We start from the raw sequence: 16,514 nt of genomic DNA, 5'->3' as shown, positions 1-16,514 counted from the left end.
GTTCGTTAGCTTCCAACGTCCTTTATTTTTTCTTCTTTTTTCACTTCTACCCAAACGCTAATGTTTGTATTTTCATGTACATGTCTACCTGCGCAAGTATTTGAATAATTAGCTGCATATAGAGGGGAGAACACCCAAACTGCGACCATGGCGTATGTATCCAATGCGGTGAAACAACAACTGCGTGCCAGTCGCAGCAGTTACACGGCTGAAGCCGTGCACGCAGCGTACAAAATGTTGCAAGAGTTTGAAGAGTCTTCTGAAGGGGACCCGTCACTGGAGCGGAATGTATCGAGTGAGTTGTACATTCTCTGCACGGAGGCTGCCATTGAGAAGAAGGAGTGGGCACTAGCAGGGGCTTGTTTGAAGAAGTACACAGGGAGGCGGGCTCAAACGAAGGCACTGGAGGCACGGGCTCTTTATTGTGATGCTCTCGTAGCTTTGAGTGGTGTGCCTCACTCGCTGCGTGGTAGGGCTAAACTGGCAGCGCACATTCGTTGCGCGACGAAGATTGTTTCAGGTATAAAGATTGTACTAGAGGAGTGGCCGAAGGAACCGGAGACCCTTATCGCAGGTATCGACTACCTCTGGCTGTCTATTCAAGATGTTTGCGGTCGAATAATAAGCAACAGCATGTTGGATATTCTGGTGTTGGTTGTAACTTTGCATGAAAAGCTTTCACTTGGAGGAATTCATACTCAGCTGCAGTGGATTGTGCGTTATGCCGTCTGCTTGCGGGCTACCGGAAGGGTTCAGGATGCGCTCAATCAGATTGTGTCCGGTGCAGAACTTGTTGCAAAGACGGGTTCTGAGCGACTTCAATTACAATTTTACCGCATTCAGGTTGCCTTCACAGCCAGTACATCATCAAACCGGACGAAGCAAGATAATACCAGACCTGTGTTTCAGGCACTTGCTGCTGTGTATTCATTTTTCTGTGGTGCAACAGATGACTCAAGCGCTAAGCAGGAGCTCATTCAGGCAACTGAAAAACTCCTCGGCGACCCCGAGAAGAAGGAAGTGAAACAAAAGGGCCGTAAGGCCGCTGAAGCAGAGGCGGCGTTCCGCGATCCTGCGATTATCTCAGATGTACTCAGTGAGGTTGCCCTTGCGTTAGCCATGTGCGGTGCGGATGACACGTGTAATACAATTTTACCAAAACTTCTGAATGGCGATAATGCCCGCGCCCGATTGTTCACTGAATACGCCAAAGCCATCATGAGGGCTCGTGACTGTGGCTCGCTGGCCGCAAGCAAGGCGTTAGACGCTGGTTATCTTACAAAGAATATGGCGGAAAAGCTGTTTGCATGCATCGGCCACGTCGAGGACGTGATAGATGCCGCTCGTACGTCTGTAGATGTATCGGAAAGCATGTACGCAATTGAGGTTGGTTGTGTGGTGCTGTGGAATTTGTGTCTTCCGCTCTTGCAACCCCAAACTCGTGGGAGGTTGCGTCTCACATTGAGTAGAATAGTGATGCTGCTAAGGTTGTGCAACAGCAGGCTAAACCGACTTTTTGTTCGTGCGGCATATGAATCAGCATTGGCGGAGTTTGAAGAGGAAAATATGAATGCTACCATTGAACAGATTGACAAGGCTTTGGCAGTAGAGCAGTTGTCGGGAAGTGCGGACAATACCTCCGCCTATCCCATGGAGTTTGCCCTTCTGTGGTTAAGGCGCCGTGCCGTGGTGCGGAAGGCACATGAGGGCACTTCCTTTATTTCGGATGGGGATCATATCGTTCATCTTATCGAGCAAGCTCGGCTAGCATCGGCTAATCGTGTCCCTCTTTTGCAGGCGGCGGCTGATAGACTTCCTCCGATTACTCGCACGGAATCCGTAGCCGAGACGAGGACGAAGAACGTATCGGTAAACGGGGAGAAAAATAAAGGCGGAAAAAGTCGAAAACAAGACGTTGTACGCGAAACCGTTGATGAACGGGTACCGTTTACATTCGAAGATTTTAGTACTCCTAATGTTTACTACCTGTTACTCAAGGAGGCTTCGACGACTAATGATCCTGCGGTTGATGAGATTATTATTAAAGCTGCGGAGGGTCTCGCTCGGATTGCTGTTCCAGATAATGGCTTCGCTAGAGACTTGCTCGCCATGAAGGCTGAAGCTCATTTGGTTATGTCGGAGTTGCTGGAAAAGCGAGGACAAACATCTCCCCGTGCCTTAGGTGATGCCACCCATGAAGATGGTATGTCTCACATATCCAAAGCAGCACAACTTGGTGCTAGGCTGAGCGCAGCAGGATACGGTGGGGGGTGGATTGTCCTTAACGCATGCACTGCGTTGATCAATCAAAACACTGAAATGTTCAAAAAGGGCTTGTTTCTTCCTGCTGCAGCAACCCTACGTGACCTTTCTCTTGCATTGGGTCAAGTAAACGCTGATCCCATGGGTGAATACAAACTATTTGACAGTATCGGCTTTGGATACGTTATGTCGCTTGTACAGACGTACATCAGTGCGAAGGGAGAAGTTAATGGTGAGCTTCACTGTGAGTCTTTGGCCGAAACAATGCGCAAAACTTATTTGTATCCCATATGTGAGGCACATAATAGTGTACTCAAGCAGGCGGCGGAGGCCTGCCACCAAATAATGAGCAAATGGTCACTACCATCCCGGAGGAAGAATTTCTCTCTTATTCTTCCGTGCATCAATCGACTTCTTGATAGAACCCACGAAACCTCTACTCACCCGCAAGAGCAGTTGCTCTTTTTGTTGGGTCGCTTGAATGGACCTATTGAACTCGACGAGAGACGGCATTTGGTTAACACGGAATGCTTAGATATGCTTAGAGCCGACCCATCAGTAGAGTTGTGTGCTCGATTGGCATCTCACAGCGTGCAAATACCCCAAAATGAAAGAGTAACGCTCGAAATCTGCCGTACCGCCGATCGGTTGTACCATGAAGGCAAACTTGGGTGGGGCACCAAATCTCTTATAACTGTGAATTCAGGTAGGGATAAATCTTTAGCAAGCACCGTTGTTTCGACTCAGCAACCGTCCCCATCAGTCATGTATTTAGGTAACTTAAAGGGCTCCGTCGTGGCCAATTCGAATGGTGGGATGCAACCGAAGCCAAGTGACATGGATTGGTATTGGTACGCAGACATTTTACTTCATGAGGCCACGCTTTTCTTGCATCTCGGGGTTGGAGCCGACAGGACGCATCGTCTTGAGTTTGAGAAAAGGGTTCTTGTGGCCATAACAAACAGCGCGGTGGCGGCATCCCGCTCCATACCAGAAGCGCAAATTACCCAAATAACAAAGGCTTATCGCGCTTTGTGCCGCGTTGCCACATCCATTTCTCGGGCTTCTTATCGAGTGCTGCAGTCGGGGCTTCGAATTCTCCTTTCTCCACCTATCTTGAGGATAGTTAATAAATTTTTACGGTCGCGGACCAATGGCAGGTGTGACGCTGAATTCGATGACTTATGCACACTGACCAGCACACTAGGCGGCTATCTTTTTACAAGCCTGCTGGAGGACGAAAATTATGACGAGGGGATAAAACAAATGCATGAGCTTCTGCGCGTGCTTCCGTCAAGATATCATGGATCCTTGTGTGCATACGAGGCGCAACTCCGTACGAAGTTGAGGCTTTCGACATCAGAGTTGCATGAGAAAGCTAGAACTGTGGACGCAGAGGTGGAGGCAGCGGTGTGCGTTGCCGTTGCGAAGAACGCGCATGATATCTCCGAGGGCATGAGAGCATGGAATCAGGCATTGAAGATATTGGAAGGTAAACCCGTTCAAAGAGCCGATTTGGTTCTCAGCATGGCGGAATGGCTTGCAGGACGCAATGCCGTTACGAAAAGCGAACTTATATCACTGCTTATGAATGGACTAAGCGACCTGGAACGCGTGGATAGTATGCTACTCAGTGCGTGGTTAAATAAAAGTGCTGGTCGGCGCAATACAGATGTTTCACCTGCCCTCCGTCACGCTCTCACAGGCACGATGGTGGGGCGGACATTTGCCATTGCTCAGAGTCTCACCTGCACAAACGTTGTTCCGGTCGATAAGCAAAAAGACTTACCGTCCCTGCTGGAGACTTTGACGGCTCTGCGCCTTCTCTACTTCTTGTTTGTAGTGGCTCCGATCACGCCATGCGCTAGTAGGCCGTTTGTCTACAAGCGGTGTTGTGCATCGACCCTTCTCTATTATGTCTTATCGTGCTGGAAAGTTGTTGCAGTTCTCCTGCAGATTCACAGAGGAGAGGATATCAGAGGCGTAAAAGTGGACCCGTTGCACCTTCCGGAGACATTGTACGAATGGCGGGGGTTTCATGCCAATCCTCAACATGCGATTATCATACGTGATCTGTGCAAAGACGGTCTCGCCTTGAACACGCATAGACTGTGGGGGATGTTGTTAGATGTTTGTGATTACCTCCTTGAAGATGGGATGGAGCTGTATGTGTTTCTCATTTTGAGCTGGGTCGAGTTCTGCATATACTGGCGATATGATGAGTCTGATCCTCGCGGGAGGGCTGCCGTGCGAGCTGTTCGTCTAAAGGGATTCATATCAGCTGCACGATGTGGATGGGCTGAGGTGTGTGATGCGTATAACGTAGAACCGCCGGATGCGGAATGCTGGTCGAGCGTTAATGAGGTGCTTTTATCCACGGAGACTCCTGCACTGTCAGTACCGTGGCCGTCCTCTGGACCACTAGATTTCAGCAACTTTGTTGGGAGTACACATCGGTTTATTCTGAGTGAAGCCGAGGACCTTTTTACCCTTGGTCGCGTGCAAGAAGCTTTACTGTGGAAGGCAAAGGTAAAACAGTGTGCTTCTCGGACGGGAGATAGAGGTGCGTTGGCACGGTGTCATCTGCTGGAGGCTCGTGCTAGTATTCTTCGGGGTCGATGGGACCCCCCTACAAGTGAGGAAGCGAGTGCGGAGGACAGTACTGAAGAAGAGACAAAAACTGAAGATATGGGTGATGGCGAAGGAACGGGGCTTCCCACTTCACTCACGGTTGCTGCGTGGACGGAACTGCAATTGGTGCATATCGACGGTTTCCTGTCTTGTGATAAGGTCGCCGAGGCCGTAGCTTTCGTACGCCAGCTTTTGACGCGGTTGCTGTGGCGCCTTGAAGAAGTTGGTGAAGGTGACATCGAGAAGGACACAACCGAAATGTGCCATAAGGTTCTTCTACAGAGGTGCGCCCCTCGGTTTGTTGCATTTCTTCGTCGGCCCTTTGACACACTATTTCCTGGAGGGCCCCGAGAGGGTGATGTGAAGGGATTGCTTGATGAAGTTTGCTCGCAGCTGGACCAATACGCGGATTGGAAGAGTCGACTGGTGTCGCTTCGGGTGCGTCAGATTTTGCGGCCGTGCGTGGATGACGTGCTGGCAACTGGGAAGGGGGGTGTGGACAAAGCGTTACCCGAGCGATTGTTCAATGAGTACTCTGAGATCCTTAAAGTGGCAGACATGTTACAGAGCGAGGTCAACGCTGTCGTTCCAGTCTTAGCTCTGGGGGGTGACGTTACCACGTGTCCTTCCGCGGCAGCGGCGTACGATGAGGTTTTAGTAATGTGTGCACGCAACTGCTTGGAACGGAAGTTGCTGAAGAACTTTATATCACAACGTTTCAGCGCGCTGTCGGTCGCGGACCTGGGCATTCCCACTGGGGGACCGGTGGAGTTGGAGGGCTATGTTGCCAGTTACATGCGTGACCCCGCTCTCTACGAGCAGAGTAGGATGCTTAACGATAGCGCTAATGCGGCTTTACCCTCACAGGAGGGGATTTGTGGTCATGATAATGAGGTTGCGAGTTCTCTAAGTCACTTCGGCATTCCACTTAACTATATGGTCAACACTTCTACGCCACACATTGAAGCCTTGCTCTATCGTGCGATGGGTGGTGTTGGCACCGTATCTTCTGTTCAAATGGAAGCCAGCATCATCGCTGCACTAAGTGAGTTTAGCCGGAGGCTTACGGCGGCTACCAGAGCGATGGAAAGTCCTGAGGCTTCAGTAAACACTACTTTCAGTGGGGACGTAAATGAACGCGAGAACGCATTTCTAACGGCACAGTGGTCAAAAATCACGATTTCTGTACCACACCCATCAGTTCCTCGGAGGATGTCGGTAGCGGAACGCCGCGCTGCGAAACTCGCTAGTATTCATGTTGAAGATCCAAATCGCCTTGCTGCGAACGCATGGATAGAAATTAATAGTAACTTGCAGATGCTTCTGCTCGCAGCTGTTCGGCAAGCGAGACACATGTTTGAGTACAAACAAATGGCGAAATGTTACATTTATTTGGCTCACAATTTTATGTTGTCTGGTAACTTTAACGCTGCTGGGACGGCCATCGAGTACGCGGAAACGGCGGCTATGTACGGTTTTGTGAGCGATCTTGTCACTTCTTTGACTCACACCACACCTGAGGCTGAACTTATTCGTTTGGTAAACAAGACAAAGATGGATGCGCCCTACCTGGTCAACACCAAAGCTTTTGATTCCCTGCGGAACAATCTCATGGAGATTTCTAGCATGTGGAGGCGTTTTGACCTTGTGGGAGCATGGCCGGCGGAGCCTAATAAGGCTGACCCTCTGCTGTCGGACATATGCACCCTCAGTGCTGTGCGCGAGGGAACCACATCGTACTTCCTAGTGGCTTTTCGAAGACAGGACGGTGAGGTGTGTTCCCGACGGGCGGAGTTGGACATGGGGGCTCTCCGTGAGTGTACATCTCAGATTGAGGAACTTAAGCGTCTCAAGAAAGTAGAAGTAGCCGCCGGACCTTCTGCCGGTGAGCGGTCTCCTGATGCGAAGTGGGGGTCGGTTTTTCACTCGTACCTCGAGAAGGTGAGGACAGTGGTATTTCCTTTGCTTGGGGACTTCAGTGATTTATTCTCATCTCAACGAGCGGCATCATGCAGCCTATATCTCTGCCTGGATCCCATCCTTCAGCCACTTCCCTTCGAGCAGCTTCCTGAGCTTTCGTCTTTTATGGCCGTTCACAGAGAGTTATCAGTTTTAAACTTACGGCAGAAGACGGCGTTGCGTACAGGGAAGCCTCAATCAAACGGAGTGGCCTATATTATTGATCCGTTTGGCGAGAACGAGGAAGCGCTGCAGTATATCTTTGGTGGAGGACGAACGAAAACGTCTAACGCTGAAATCGTTACCTTCGTCAAGGATGGGCAGGGCTCTTCAAGCAGGCCATCTCTAGCCTATGTGCATCGTATTTTTGCTAACAAGGCTTATGCCAATGTTTTGGTGAGTGCATGTGGGTCCTTCTCTGACATTATCAAGCCCTCCGTCATTGCCGAGCTCTCTCTAGATCATCTTCAAACAGTACTCATAGCCATGGCCACCAATGACGCGTCATACTGTCGTGAGCAAGGGTGTGACACGTGCAGGGCTTACATGGACTTTTTTTACGAGAAGAATTACGTTGTTTCGATCCTCCTCCTCGCGCGTGGAGTACATCACGTATTGAGCAATATCTTTACCCTTACAGCGAGTGAATGTAATGTGTTTAGCAAGAGGTGTTTGTCTTTTGTTGGTGGAGGCGGCGGAAAGGCACTTGCGGAGGCTGTCAAGGGCTCGAACGGAGACGCGGCGGGCCCCAGTACCCAATTGCATATTTCATATGGTGTGATCCATCATAATGTGAAGGCAAAGTAACATTTCAATGTCTTCTAATTTTATATGCTTTACTTTTATTATTGTCGCTGTGTTGTGGGGAAGTTGTATTATTATTATTATTTTTTTTTTTTGGGGGGGGGGGGGAGGAGGGAGATACCTCTGTACTTGTTATGTTGAGAGTCCAGGGGACTTACCGAATTCGTACTCCACCTGCTGTGGCAATGTTGCTCTCAGTTGTGTTTATGTAAACTGTCGACAAGTGTCCGTGGTTCTGCAGTCCCGAGGTGTCAGGTATGGTCCAATTGTATATGAGGCCGTGACTCCCGTGATAAAGGTGGATGGACTCATAGAAAGGGAGAACGGAGTGGAGACGAAACGGCACCGAACGTAGGGCTTGTACTCGTTTTTGTTTTTTCCTCACGCCAACCCATTTTTTTTCTTGTTCTCCCCTTGCCGCACTCTCATTCACAACTTGAACAAAGAGCAATGTCCGAAAACCCCGCTCAGCCACCGCTGGAGTTCTATGTTGCAAATGCGGAGCGCGTGTTCGCTGAGAATGATAAGGTCCTCTTCTTTTCTCACTGGACGTATAAAATGATGACGCGCAGCTTTCTGGAAAGTTACCAGAATCCGCCTCTCATTTTCCCAAACAGTACGCAGAGCAACTTTATTAAAGGCGATGGCTACATCGACTATTGCACATGGCATCGTTATTCCGATTTTGAGTGGTTTGCTACACAGATGCTGACAGAGTTTCCAGGTATAATCTTTCCACCCATTCCAGAGAAGGAAGTCAATGGGACGATCGACAAACTTACAGCGCACTTTGACGGTGTGAGTGGCCTTGACGCAAAGAAGAACTCACTGGTAAGACAACGGCTAAGGCGACTTCAACTGACTCTTAATGCCATATCCCATATCGGTGCGATTCATGAATGTGAGTTAATGAAGGCTTTCACAACGCTTGACGAAGACGGATGGAGAAAGTTCCGCGATTCGTGGGAGGCAGCAAGGAAAAATTCTCTACTTTCTATTGTGAAAATGAAGTGTTTGGGCCTCCTTGGAAAACTAAGCAGTTTCGCGATGGTGCGGGAACAAGAAGGTCCCGTCTCTTCCCGTCTTAGCTCCATCCTCGTGCAACATGGCGAAATGGTGCGGCTTCTACAGATGTGCGGCGCCGTCGTGGAAAAAATGACAAGGCGGTTTGTAGGTGAACCATCCAAACGGAGAAGTACTCGGAATATATGCAAGCGGACGGCTGGAGCTCCCCTTCCCGCCGCTGCATGTCACGAGGGATGTTTCGTTCGGTATGAGGCGAACGGTGGGCGTGAGGGTGTGGTGAAGAGCATAGATCGGAACACGGCGGTAATTGAGTGGAACGATCGTGAGGGAGGGATGTCCCGTGTCCCTGTAGCCGACCTCAGATATCCGTCATCGGGTGTGAGCGACCCGGTAATGTTAGCCCTTCATGCAATAACAGAACAAATTGATTCCCATCTCATGTATCTGAGCAAAAAGGAAGAGGCTGAAGGCTTGAGGGAGGTTGGCGATTTGCTTTGGTTTGCTTCCCATCTTTCAATTTCCTGCATCAATGCTGCTACGCAGCTCAAAAAGATGGAATCAAACGCTTTAGCCCAACCTGCCCCCGGGAGGGACGATACCGAAGGGGAGGCGCATCGGGAATCATTAAAACAACGTGTCGCGGATGGATACACACGGTTTACTGAGCAATACGAAAAGTTCTGCATTCCACACCAAGCGCAAGTGTTGGCTGCTGTTGCCCATAAGCTTGGAAGAATAGGTACATTTCTTTTCATCGATGAAGGTTGGAGTGCGCGCATTTTGCAGATCAGTTCGGCACTGACGGTTCCAACTTTTCCGCCGGAGGAGGGTTCTCAGTGAGAATCATAAAAGAAAAAAGAAGGCGGGTAGTGGAATGCTGCATATAGTTGCGCAATAAACTTTCCGAAAACGTTTCCTGGGCCCGCGATGCGAAAGTTTGCGTGTGTATTGTATTTTGTATTTATTCATACGAGGGCGTTTTTTTTTTATTTTTAGCGTTGCAGTGTTTCGTCGACACGGGGCGCTTTTCACGGGGGAAAAAAAACTCTCCTCCTTCCTCATGCTTCTCGCAAGTGCGTTGCATTGTTGAGGCTTTTAGTTGTCTCTGGAAGGAAAATCCGTTCAGCTCCCTTTTCTGGAGCGAAGGTTCCGGCTCATTCACATTAGATTTCGGATGTTATTTTGTGGTTGGAGGCGACAGGGGGTTAGAGGATATTCAGAAGGAGGATGTGACGTGCATGCAAGAGTGTGGGAGAAGTTACATGAGAATAACCAATACCTGTTGGCGTGTTGCGGGTCGTTGGTATAAAAGAGACTCCTTTCACTTTTTTTTGGTTATGCTTCTTTCTTTCTTTTTTTGATTTACCCGCAGTTTAAGCACTCAGTGCTGGTTAGGATGTGGGGATAGGTATGCCCATTCGCGTGTGCGGGCAGAATCACGGGTTAACTACTAGTAGCACCCACTTCACTGTTGCGTTTTAAGTTTGCTCGTTTTTTTTCCTCCTCTTTCTTCCTTCACATTTTTAACTTCTGCGTTTGCGTTTTACGTTTGAATGCGAGACAAATTTCCGTTAATCTTTTTGAGGCGTTATGTTTTTTTTACTTTTTATTTCACTTTTATAATTTGCAACAATTGTTGAGATCAACAAGGGGTACAAGGAAAGGGGGACGAGTTTGGTTCTGTGTACCGAGAGGGTTGCAAGTAGAGTTGTTGTGTCATCGGCTGGATTTTCGAGAAAAGAAAACAGAATAATTGGGAAGCACCATTCCAACAATTAATCTTGTTTGGTCCAAGATTTAGCAGCTGCGAGTCGTACAACATGAATGTAATCAATCGCATGCTTTCGAGGGGCCACGTTGCTGCTTCTGCATCATTGCCAATTAAAGAAAGACCCTTTCCGGTGAATTATGGGCTTTCAACCTTCAAGTGGCACCTCGACTCCCGGAAGCCCAGTAAAGCAATTCTTCTGCATGATCTGTTCGGCAGTTCTGCTTACTGGCAAATGCTTTTGCATGAGAGTCTCGGGAGATTACCGTGTTCGGGTCTTACACCACTTGTACCACTGGAGTTATTTGCTGTGGACTTTCGGGGACATAACCATTCCAAATCACTTCCCTGCCCCGAAGAAGGGCGTGCCTTCACAATGGCGTGTGCAGCTGATATTATGCTTCTGCAACAGCAAGTCTTGCGTGCGGATGCCAAGTTGGTTGGAATTGGGTTTGGTGCGCTTGTCGCATGCCAGGCTGCACTGCACTCTCCTGAATCAGGTATCGATTCCCTTGTGCTTATTGTAAATGGGCCATCAGATCTGCTGGCATGTGAGCCGGCACGTTACTCCCTTCCCTCTTTTATTTCAGATATCCCGAAAGAAATAAGTTCCGTCGCAGATCTCGAACATCATTTGCACAAAAGAGTGCCTAATGAGGCGGAGAGGGCACTTATTCTTTCGACTGTGGAGCAGCGGGAGGGAACTGTGGGATTTAAGTTCAACGAGACGTTGTTTCAGTTTCGTGGGCCATTATGTGGGTTTAGCGATGTGGGACCGGAAAATATTTTCACAAAACCCGTGACAGTCATTCAGTGCGGCTCGGAGGAGTTCTCAGGAGAGGCGAAGAGCGATTTTATGAAGCATTTTCCCAAAGCCAAATTTGTACTATTCGAGGGTGACCGCAGCGGCGGGATCAGTGGTCTTAGCGCTCAGGGACCTGCTGTCACTCGTACTCTACTCGAGGCGATGGAATTGTTAGGTGAGACAACAGGTGGGGAGGAATAGTTTTGTTTTTAAATGCAGCGTAACGGAGCAGCGGGGGCACCTAAAAAATGAAAAAAAGGGGCCGTTTGTTATTACTATTGAAGGGAGGAAAAAGAATTGGAGCCATTCGTTGGACTTACTGTCTCAGGCTGTTTACATCGTTTGTCACACTTTTCCTTTTCTTTATCAGTTGCGTGTTCTAAGGGATTGCCGTAAGGGACGTGTAAGGATTGTTTGTCCACTTTTTAAATTAATGCACTCTTTCCCTATTGTTATTTTGTTGCGAATATTTTTTTCTTTTTGGTATTATTTCACTGTAGCATCATCAAGGAACGTAATTGTCACAGCTGATACCGAAAGGTTATTGGAACGGAGGTGTAGAAGGGGAGCGACACGTAAAAGAAAAAAAGAAAAATTGGGGTAACCAAAAAAGAAGAGAGTGAGGTGGGAAAAAAAAGACTTACAACAAAAACAAAGGGGATACGAGAGAATAGGAGAGAGAAGAGGGGACCCAAAACGCGATGCGGCCCACTTTATACTTTCTGTTGCTCAAGTTGTGCCTCATTTGTGGACTCATTGTTCCAATCCAAGCCATACATGAAGATGAGCAGGGGTTACGTGACTGGATTTTGCGCTTTGTCGGCCAGGTGGAGGGCGCCGCACTGCATCCTAAGCTGAAACTTAACAACGTGTACATAAGGTCTGCTCAGGGGGCGGTTGCCGCACTTTCCCTTGACAGCGGAGAGTTACTGTGGAGGAAAGTTTTTAGCGAACCACGTGTGTGCATTGGAGTAACTGGCGGCTCTGTCTTTGTCTCCTCCCGGTCAGGAGCAGTGCACGTTCTTAACGCAGGGACTGGAGCAGTAGAAACCACTTTCAAATTGCTCTTGCCAGCCGGCGCAGACGTGGAGTCGTGTAAAAGCATCACAAATAGTAAGGCGAGATTTGCCGCCTTCGACGGTAAAAACGCACATATCTTCGAGTTAGATATGAATTCTGATGACGAAGAAGTTAAGACTCTCGGTCAATTTCCCATTGGGGAGGACGTGAAGGGCCTACGCCTTAGCGACGCTCACCTTTGGGTGGTGCGACGGTTATCTGCCGATCGCTACTCCCTTAAGGGTGCGGTCGAAATTACAGGCGTTGATGCTGTGGGTGGTATTGACGTTACCTCTTCGGCCGAGGCAGTTGCATATTCTTCACACAAGGTAACACTTGTAAGACATGGCCCTCAACGCGAGACAAACGGCGCTGTGGAACAGGAAGTAATTGACTGTAGTGGTTGTGCTGCGTCGGTTATGACAAACCCGGCTGGCGTGTTTCAGGGATACGTAATCGGCCAGGCGGATCCCAACGGTTTCATGGTTAAGTTCCCTGCTAAGAGTATTCACGTTCCTTTAAAGGGCGGGACAAAAGGTGCTCCCGCTATACTTCTTGCTGTGCAGGGCGATGGAGACGGCGCATGGGCTCTCGTTCGCGCACCCAATGACCATCTTGTTGTGGTGCGAGAGAACGGAGGGGTGAAGTGGGAACGGTGGGAAGGCCTTTCAAGACTCGCGGCGGTAGTTGTACTTGACAGTTCATCGAAGGAAGATCGGTTTGGTTTGTCAAAAGAAGCCTTGGGAATTTCTACACGTGGCGTAGTATATATGATTCCTCTGGCAGAAATGGGAAGTAACATGAAGGTGCTTGTCGATGTATCTAAAACTGTGCTGGAGATGACAACCGCCGCTTCCGTGGAGAATATAGCGTTCGAAAAATTAGAGGTATCCGGAGCGGATACTGCTACTTTATTCGCTTCTTTTGGTGTGGTTAAGATTCGGGTAATTTTAAATGTCGTCACCGGTGCTGTGGTAGAGGCAACAAAGCACGAAGACTCACTGATTGTTGCACCTACATTTGACGTCAAGCGTTCGCTTGCGGTGAACGGAAAAATCCCCCATTCCAAGTTGCACGTATTCAGTTTGAATATGACAACGGGAACCATCAAGGGTTATCTAGCCTCATCATCTCCGTCTGTGACGCCACTCTGGACCGTGCAACTGCCATTTCCCATTATTGCCGTTGCTACGGGTGAGGATGCACTCCGCACTTCATTGGTGAATAATATTCGTGTGTTTCCGAATAAAAGCAGTGGTATGGAGGAGGTACGTCGCAAGTTTCCAACGCGCAACGTCCTCGCAGTGGCGTACTACGAGCCCGTTGACGACGAGATGCCAACTCTTGTTGTAACAGCTGTCGATGTTGTCACAGGAAGCGTTCTTGCGTCCATGCGTCATCGAAATGTAGAAGGACCGGTGCATATCCTCATTGTGGAGCACGCTGTGCTTTACCACTTTATGGATGTGGAAAAGATGCGCCATTCCCTTGGCGTGTGGGAGATGTTTGAAACCGAGGTTGGCCCAGTACTTTTCAAGGATACGGGTGCCACACCACCTCAGGTGATCTCATCGTTTTTCTCCCGGCACAAGCGCGTATTCAGTTCCCGTGCTACATGGCCACCTGTTGTGGTAGGATCTGTGCTCGGTATGCACGGCGGTGGGGTTGCCAAAATGAGCGTCACGACGTCCTTCGGCGCCATCGCACGAAAAAGTCTTCTGTTTGTGTTTACGTCCGGGAGGGTTGCCTCCGTGGGGCTTAACCGTCTACTTGCTGGTGGGCAGGTTTCCTTAGGTGACGGCGCCGGGCAGTTAACACATGTGATCATTCCGAGCACTGCTATAGTTACCCACAGGTATCGAGCGGCACGTCCCACTCTAATTGCAACGCGACCAACAAATCTTGAAAGCTCCTGCCATGTACTCGTTTCAGGTATGGACCTCTTTTACGTGCGCACCTCTTCTGGAAAGGAGTTTGACCTCCTTAACAGTGATTTCAACAAGACTCTGCTGATAGCTCTTACATGCAGCTTTGGTGTCCTTTCCCTTGTGGCACGCTACTTTGCCATGCGTAAAGGTGTGAGACAACTGTGGCGATAATCCCGAGAGATATTGACTTCTCGGGATTAACATGTCGTCGCCTTGGTTGCGATGTGTGTATGTGTACGTTTTTCTGTTTTTGCTGAAAATTCCTGACGAGTCATTTCTGGGTGAAGGAAAGCGAGAGAAAGTAGTGGTTGAGGTGTGGACTGTCTCTGTTAGTCAGCAGTGGCGCATGCGAGCAGTTCGAAGGTTTTCTGGAGTGTGTACCGTGCGGGTTCGATGGAAGGGTGAAAGCGGAGCCCTCCATTTGGGTGGAAAAGAAAGGAAGAGTCTGTTTCTGTGCGTGTGTGTATGTGCAGCGTTAACTTAAGGAAAGGTTAAAGAGGACATTACCGTGAAGGCAGCGGGCGCAACTAACGGTGGATCGTCATTTTTTCTTTTTTAGTAAAAAAAAACACAAAAATGAGGAACCAAGAAGAAAAACAACAACAGTATATCGTCGCTGACTTATAAGTTTTAACCCGGCATTGTTAGGTTAGGCAGTTTTGTTCCATCACTCCACGCAATTTCCCTCCAAACTTGCAGCTGACTCGACCATCTTTTTATTTTCCTCATACCCTCATTTCACTTGGCCCGTTGTTCATTAGTGCTACCTACGACTGCATTTTCCACCCGTAACCGTGTAAACAACGGCGTCGTTGGCCGGTGGAGGATGGTAAATGGTGTGGTGCCCTCGCAAAAGACCAAAGCGGCGGAATGTTGTGGTGAGGAATCGATGGTTCAACAAGACTTGATAGCGTGGCGGCAGAAGATGCGTGAAGAGTGCCGGCAGCGCCTGCGAGCGGCAACCACAAGGGCGGGTCTTATGCGAGCACCATCACAAAAGTCAACATTCTCCGGCCCGTCAACACAATCTAAGCTGGGTGAAAGAGAATGTAGTGTACGTTGTAGAAACTCCCATAAACAGTTAGAAAAGTCTGAAATGTCGGAGCTCCAGAGGTACTCTCTTGAATTGTGTGAAGCACAGGGGCCACCACAGGGGGGAAAGGAAAACCTACCTTGGTTTATGGCCCCAGTTTCTGTGTGGAACAAGCAAATGAAGCGTTACTGTGGAACGAAGGGGGAAGGTAGCATTGTGAAGAAGGAACCGTATCCGCAGCATAAGGAAACGGTGCGAGCGGCGGCCTCCTTGTCAGTCCCTAGCAAGCAGCAAGGTAGTGCGTTCCATGTGTACAAAGATGAACTAGCGGTGTGCACCACTGCATACAAAAAATCATCTATGTTTTCATCGTCACCACTTCGCCGTAAGCTGTTGAGACGCATCGGGGCAAGGACCAAATCCAAACACTCTACAAATGTGCAGGCGGAGGGGCAAAAAACAACCGAGGTTTCACATTCCCAGCAGAACAAAGATACGTCAGGGACTGAAAGAACAGGAGCAAATGCATTTAAGAATCCACCGCGGTCGCAACACCGCAGGACGGTTAGTGAAGTAACTCTCACCCATGCAAAGGCTGTTGATGCGTCGAATGTGGAGTTTCCGCCCCGGGGAAAAGTTTACCGTTCTGGATTACGGTCGTCTTCCGCAGGTACAATTCGGTATGGGATTGCCTCTCGGCCAGTGGAAGCATCGTGCTGTTCAAAGGGTGCGGTGGTTAGCACCCCAGTTTCAGGTGATATGTGCCATTCTAAATTGGAGAAAACAACTAAGGAATTGTCTCTTGACAGGACTGGTGCGCTTTCACCCTTAACAGATGCAGTTGTTTCCTCAGAAACTCCCACTTGCAACACCAGTTTTGAATCAGTGTCAAACTTTACAGGGGAGCTGACCCGTGGTGAACCATCGCCTATGTTTGCGCAGCTGCTAGATCGGCTTGCGTTTCCACTCCCAAGTCATGGAGCCGTTGTAGAGAGCTCTGCTGCCGTCCCAGCTCCTCGCGAATTGTGCCCACAGCCGTATCCCTTTGATGTGTCACGTCGCATGACGCATTAGCCCCAGTTTCAATTTCTTTAATTCATTGTTCATGAAAACCATAGATTGGGAAATTATGTTGTTGACTAGATATATAGTGACGGATTTTCCTCGCTCCTTTTAAAGAAAGAAAATCTGTAGTTGGAATGTCTTCTAACTTATTTTGCATTCTATTCGTTTCGTCTA

General features: G+C 49.0%; 5 protein-coding genes across 5 annotated transcripts, besides 2 other annotated features; all 5 read left to right on the top strand.

The window, feature by feature from the left end:
- Positions 1-16,514: part of a sequence feature (sequence corresponds to BAC RPCI93-5E12) that runs on past both edges of the window.
- On the top strand, positions 148-7,659 carry Tb927.4.620 (hypothetical protein, conserved; the record flags this gene model as incomplete). The annotated part of the gene is made up of 1 exon (XM_839119.1): positions 148-7,659. The coding sequence occupies one exon, from the start codon at positions 148-150 to the stop codon at positions 7,657-7,659; it is 7,512 nt and encodes a 2,503-aa protein (XP_844212.1).
- Positions 7,726-7,751: a sequence feature (AT_rich).
- Tb927.4.610 (hypothetical protein, conserved) lies at positions 8,107-9,522 on the top strand (the record flags this gene model as incomplete). The annotated part of the gene is made up of 1 exon (XM_839118.1): positions 8,107-9,522. The coding sequence occupies one exon, from the start codon at positions 8,107-8,109 to the stop codon at positions 9,520-9,522; it is 1,416 nt and encodes a 471-aa protein (XP_844211.1).
- Tb927.4.600 (hypothetical protein, conserved) lies at positions 10,503-11,456 on the top strand (the record flags this gene model as incomplete). The annotated part of the gene is made up of 1 exon (XM_839117.1): positions 10,503-11,456. The coding sequence occupies one exon, from the start codon at positions 10,503-10,505 to the stop codon at positions 11,454-11,456; it is 954 nt and encodes a 317-aa protein (XP_844210.1).
- Tb927.4.590 (hypothetical protein, conserved) lies at positions 11,957-14,413 on the top strand (the record flags this gene model as incomplete). The annotated part of the gene is made up of 1 exon (XM_839116.1): positions 11,957-14,413. One exon carries the CDS (start codon positions 11,957-11,959, stop codon positions 14,411-14,413), a length of 2,457 nt encoding a protein of 818 aa, XP_844209.1.
- Positions 15,069-16,349, top strand: Tb927.4.580 (hypothetical protein, conserved; the record flags this gene model as incomplete). Its single annotated transcript, XM_839115.1, has 1 exon — positions 15,069-16,349. The coding sequence occupies one exon, from the start codon at positions 15,069-15,071 to the stop codon at positions 16,347-16,349; it is 1,281 nt and encodes a 426-aa protein (XP_844208.1).

The sequence above is a fragment of the Trypanosoma brucei genome, chromosome 4 (genome assembly GCF_000002445.2).
Source record: "Trypanosoma brucei brucei TREU927 chromosome 4, complete sequence".
In the NCBI taxonomy this organism is placed as follows: Eukaryota; Euglenozoa; class Kinetoplastea; order Trypanosomatida; family Trypanosomatidae; genus Trypanosoma; species Trypanosoma brucei.
This window is presented reverse-complemented; position numbering and strand designations above follow the sequence as displayed.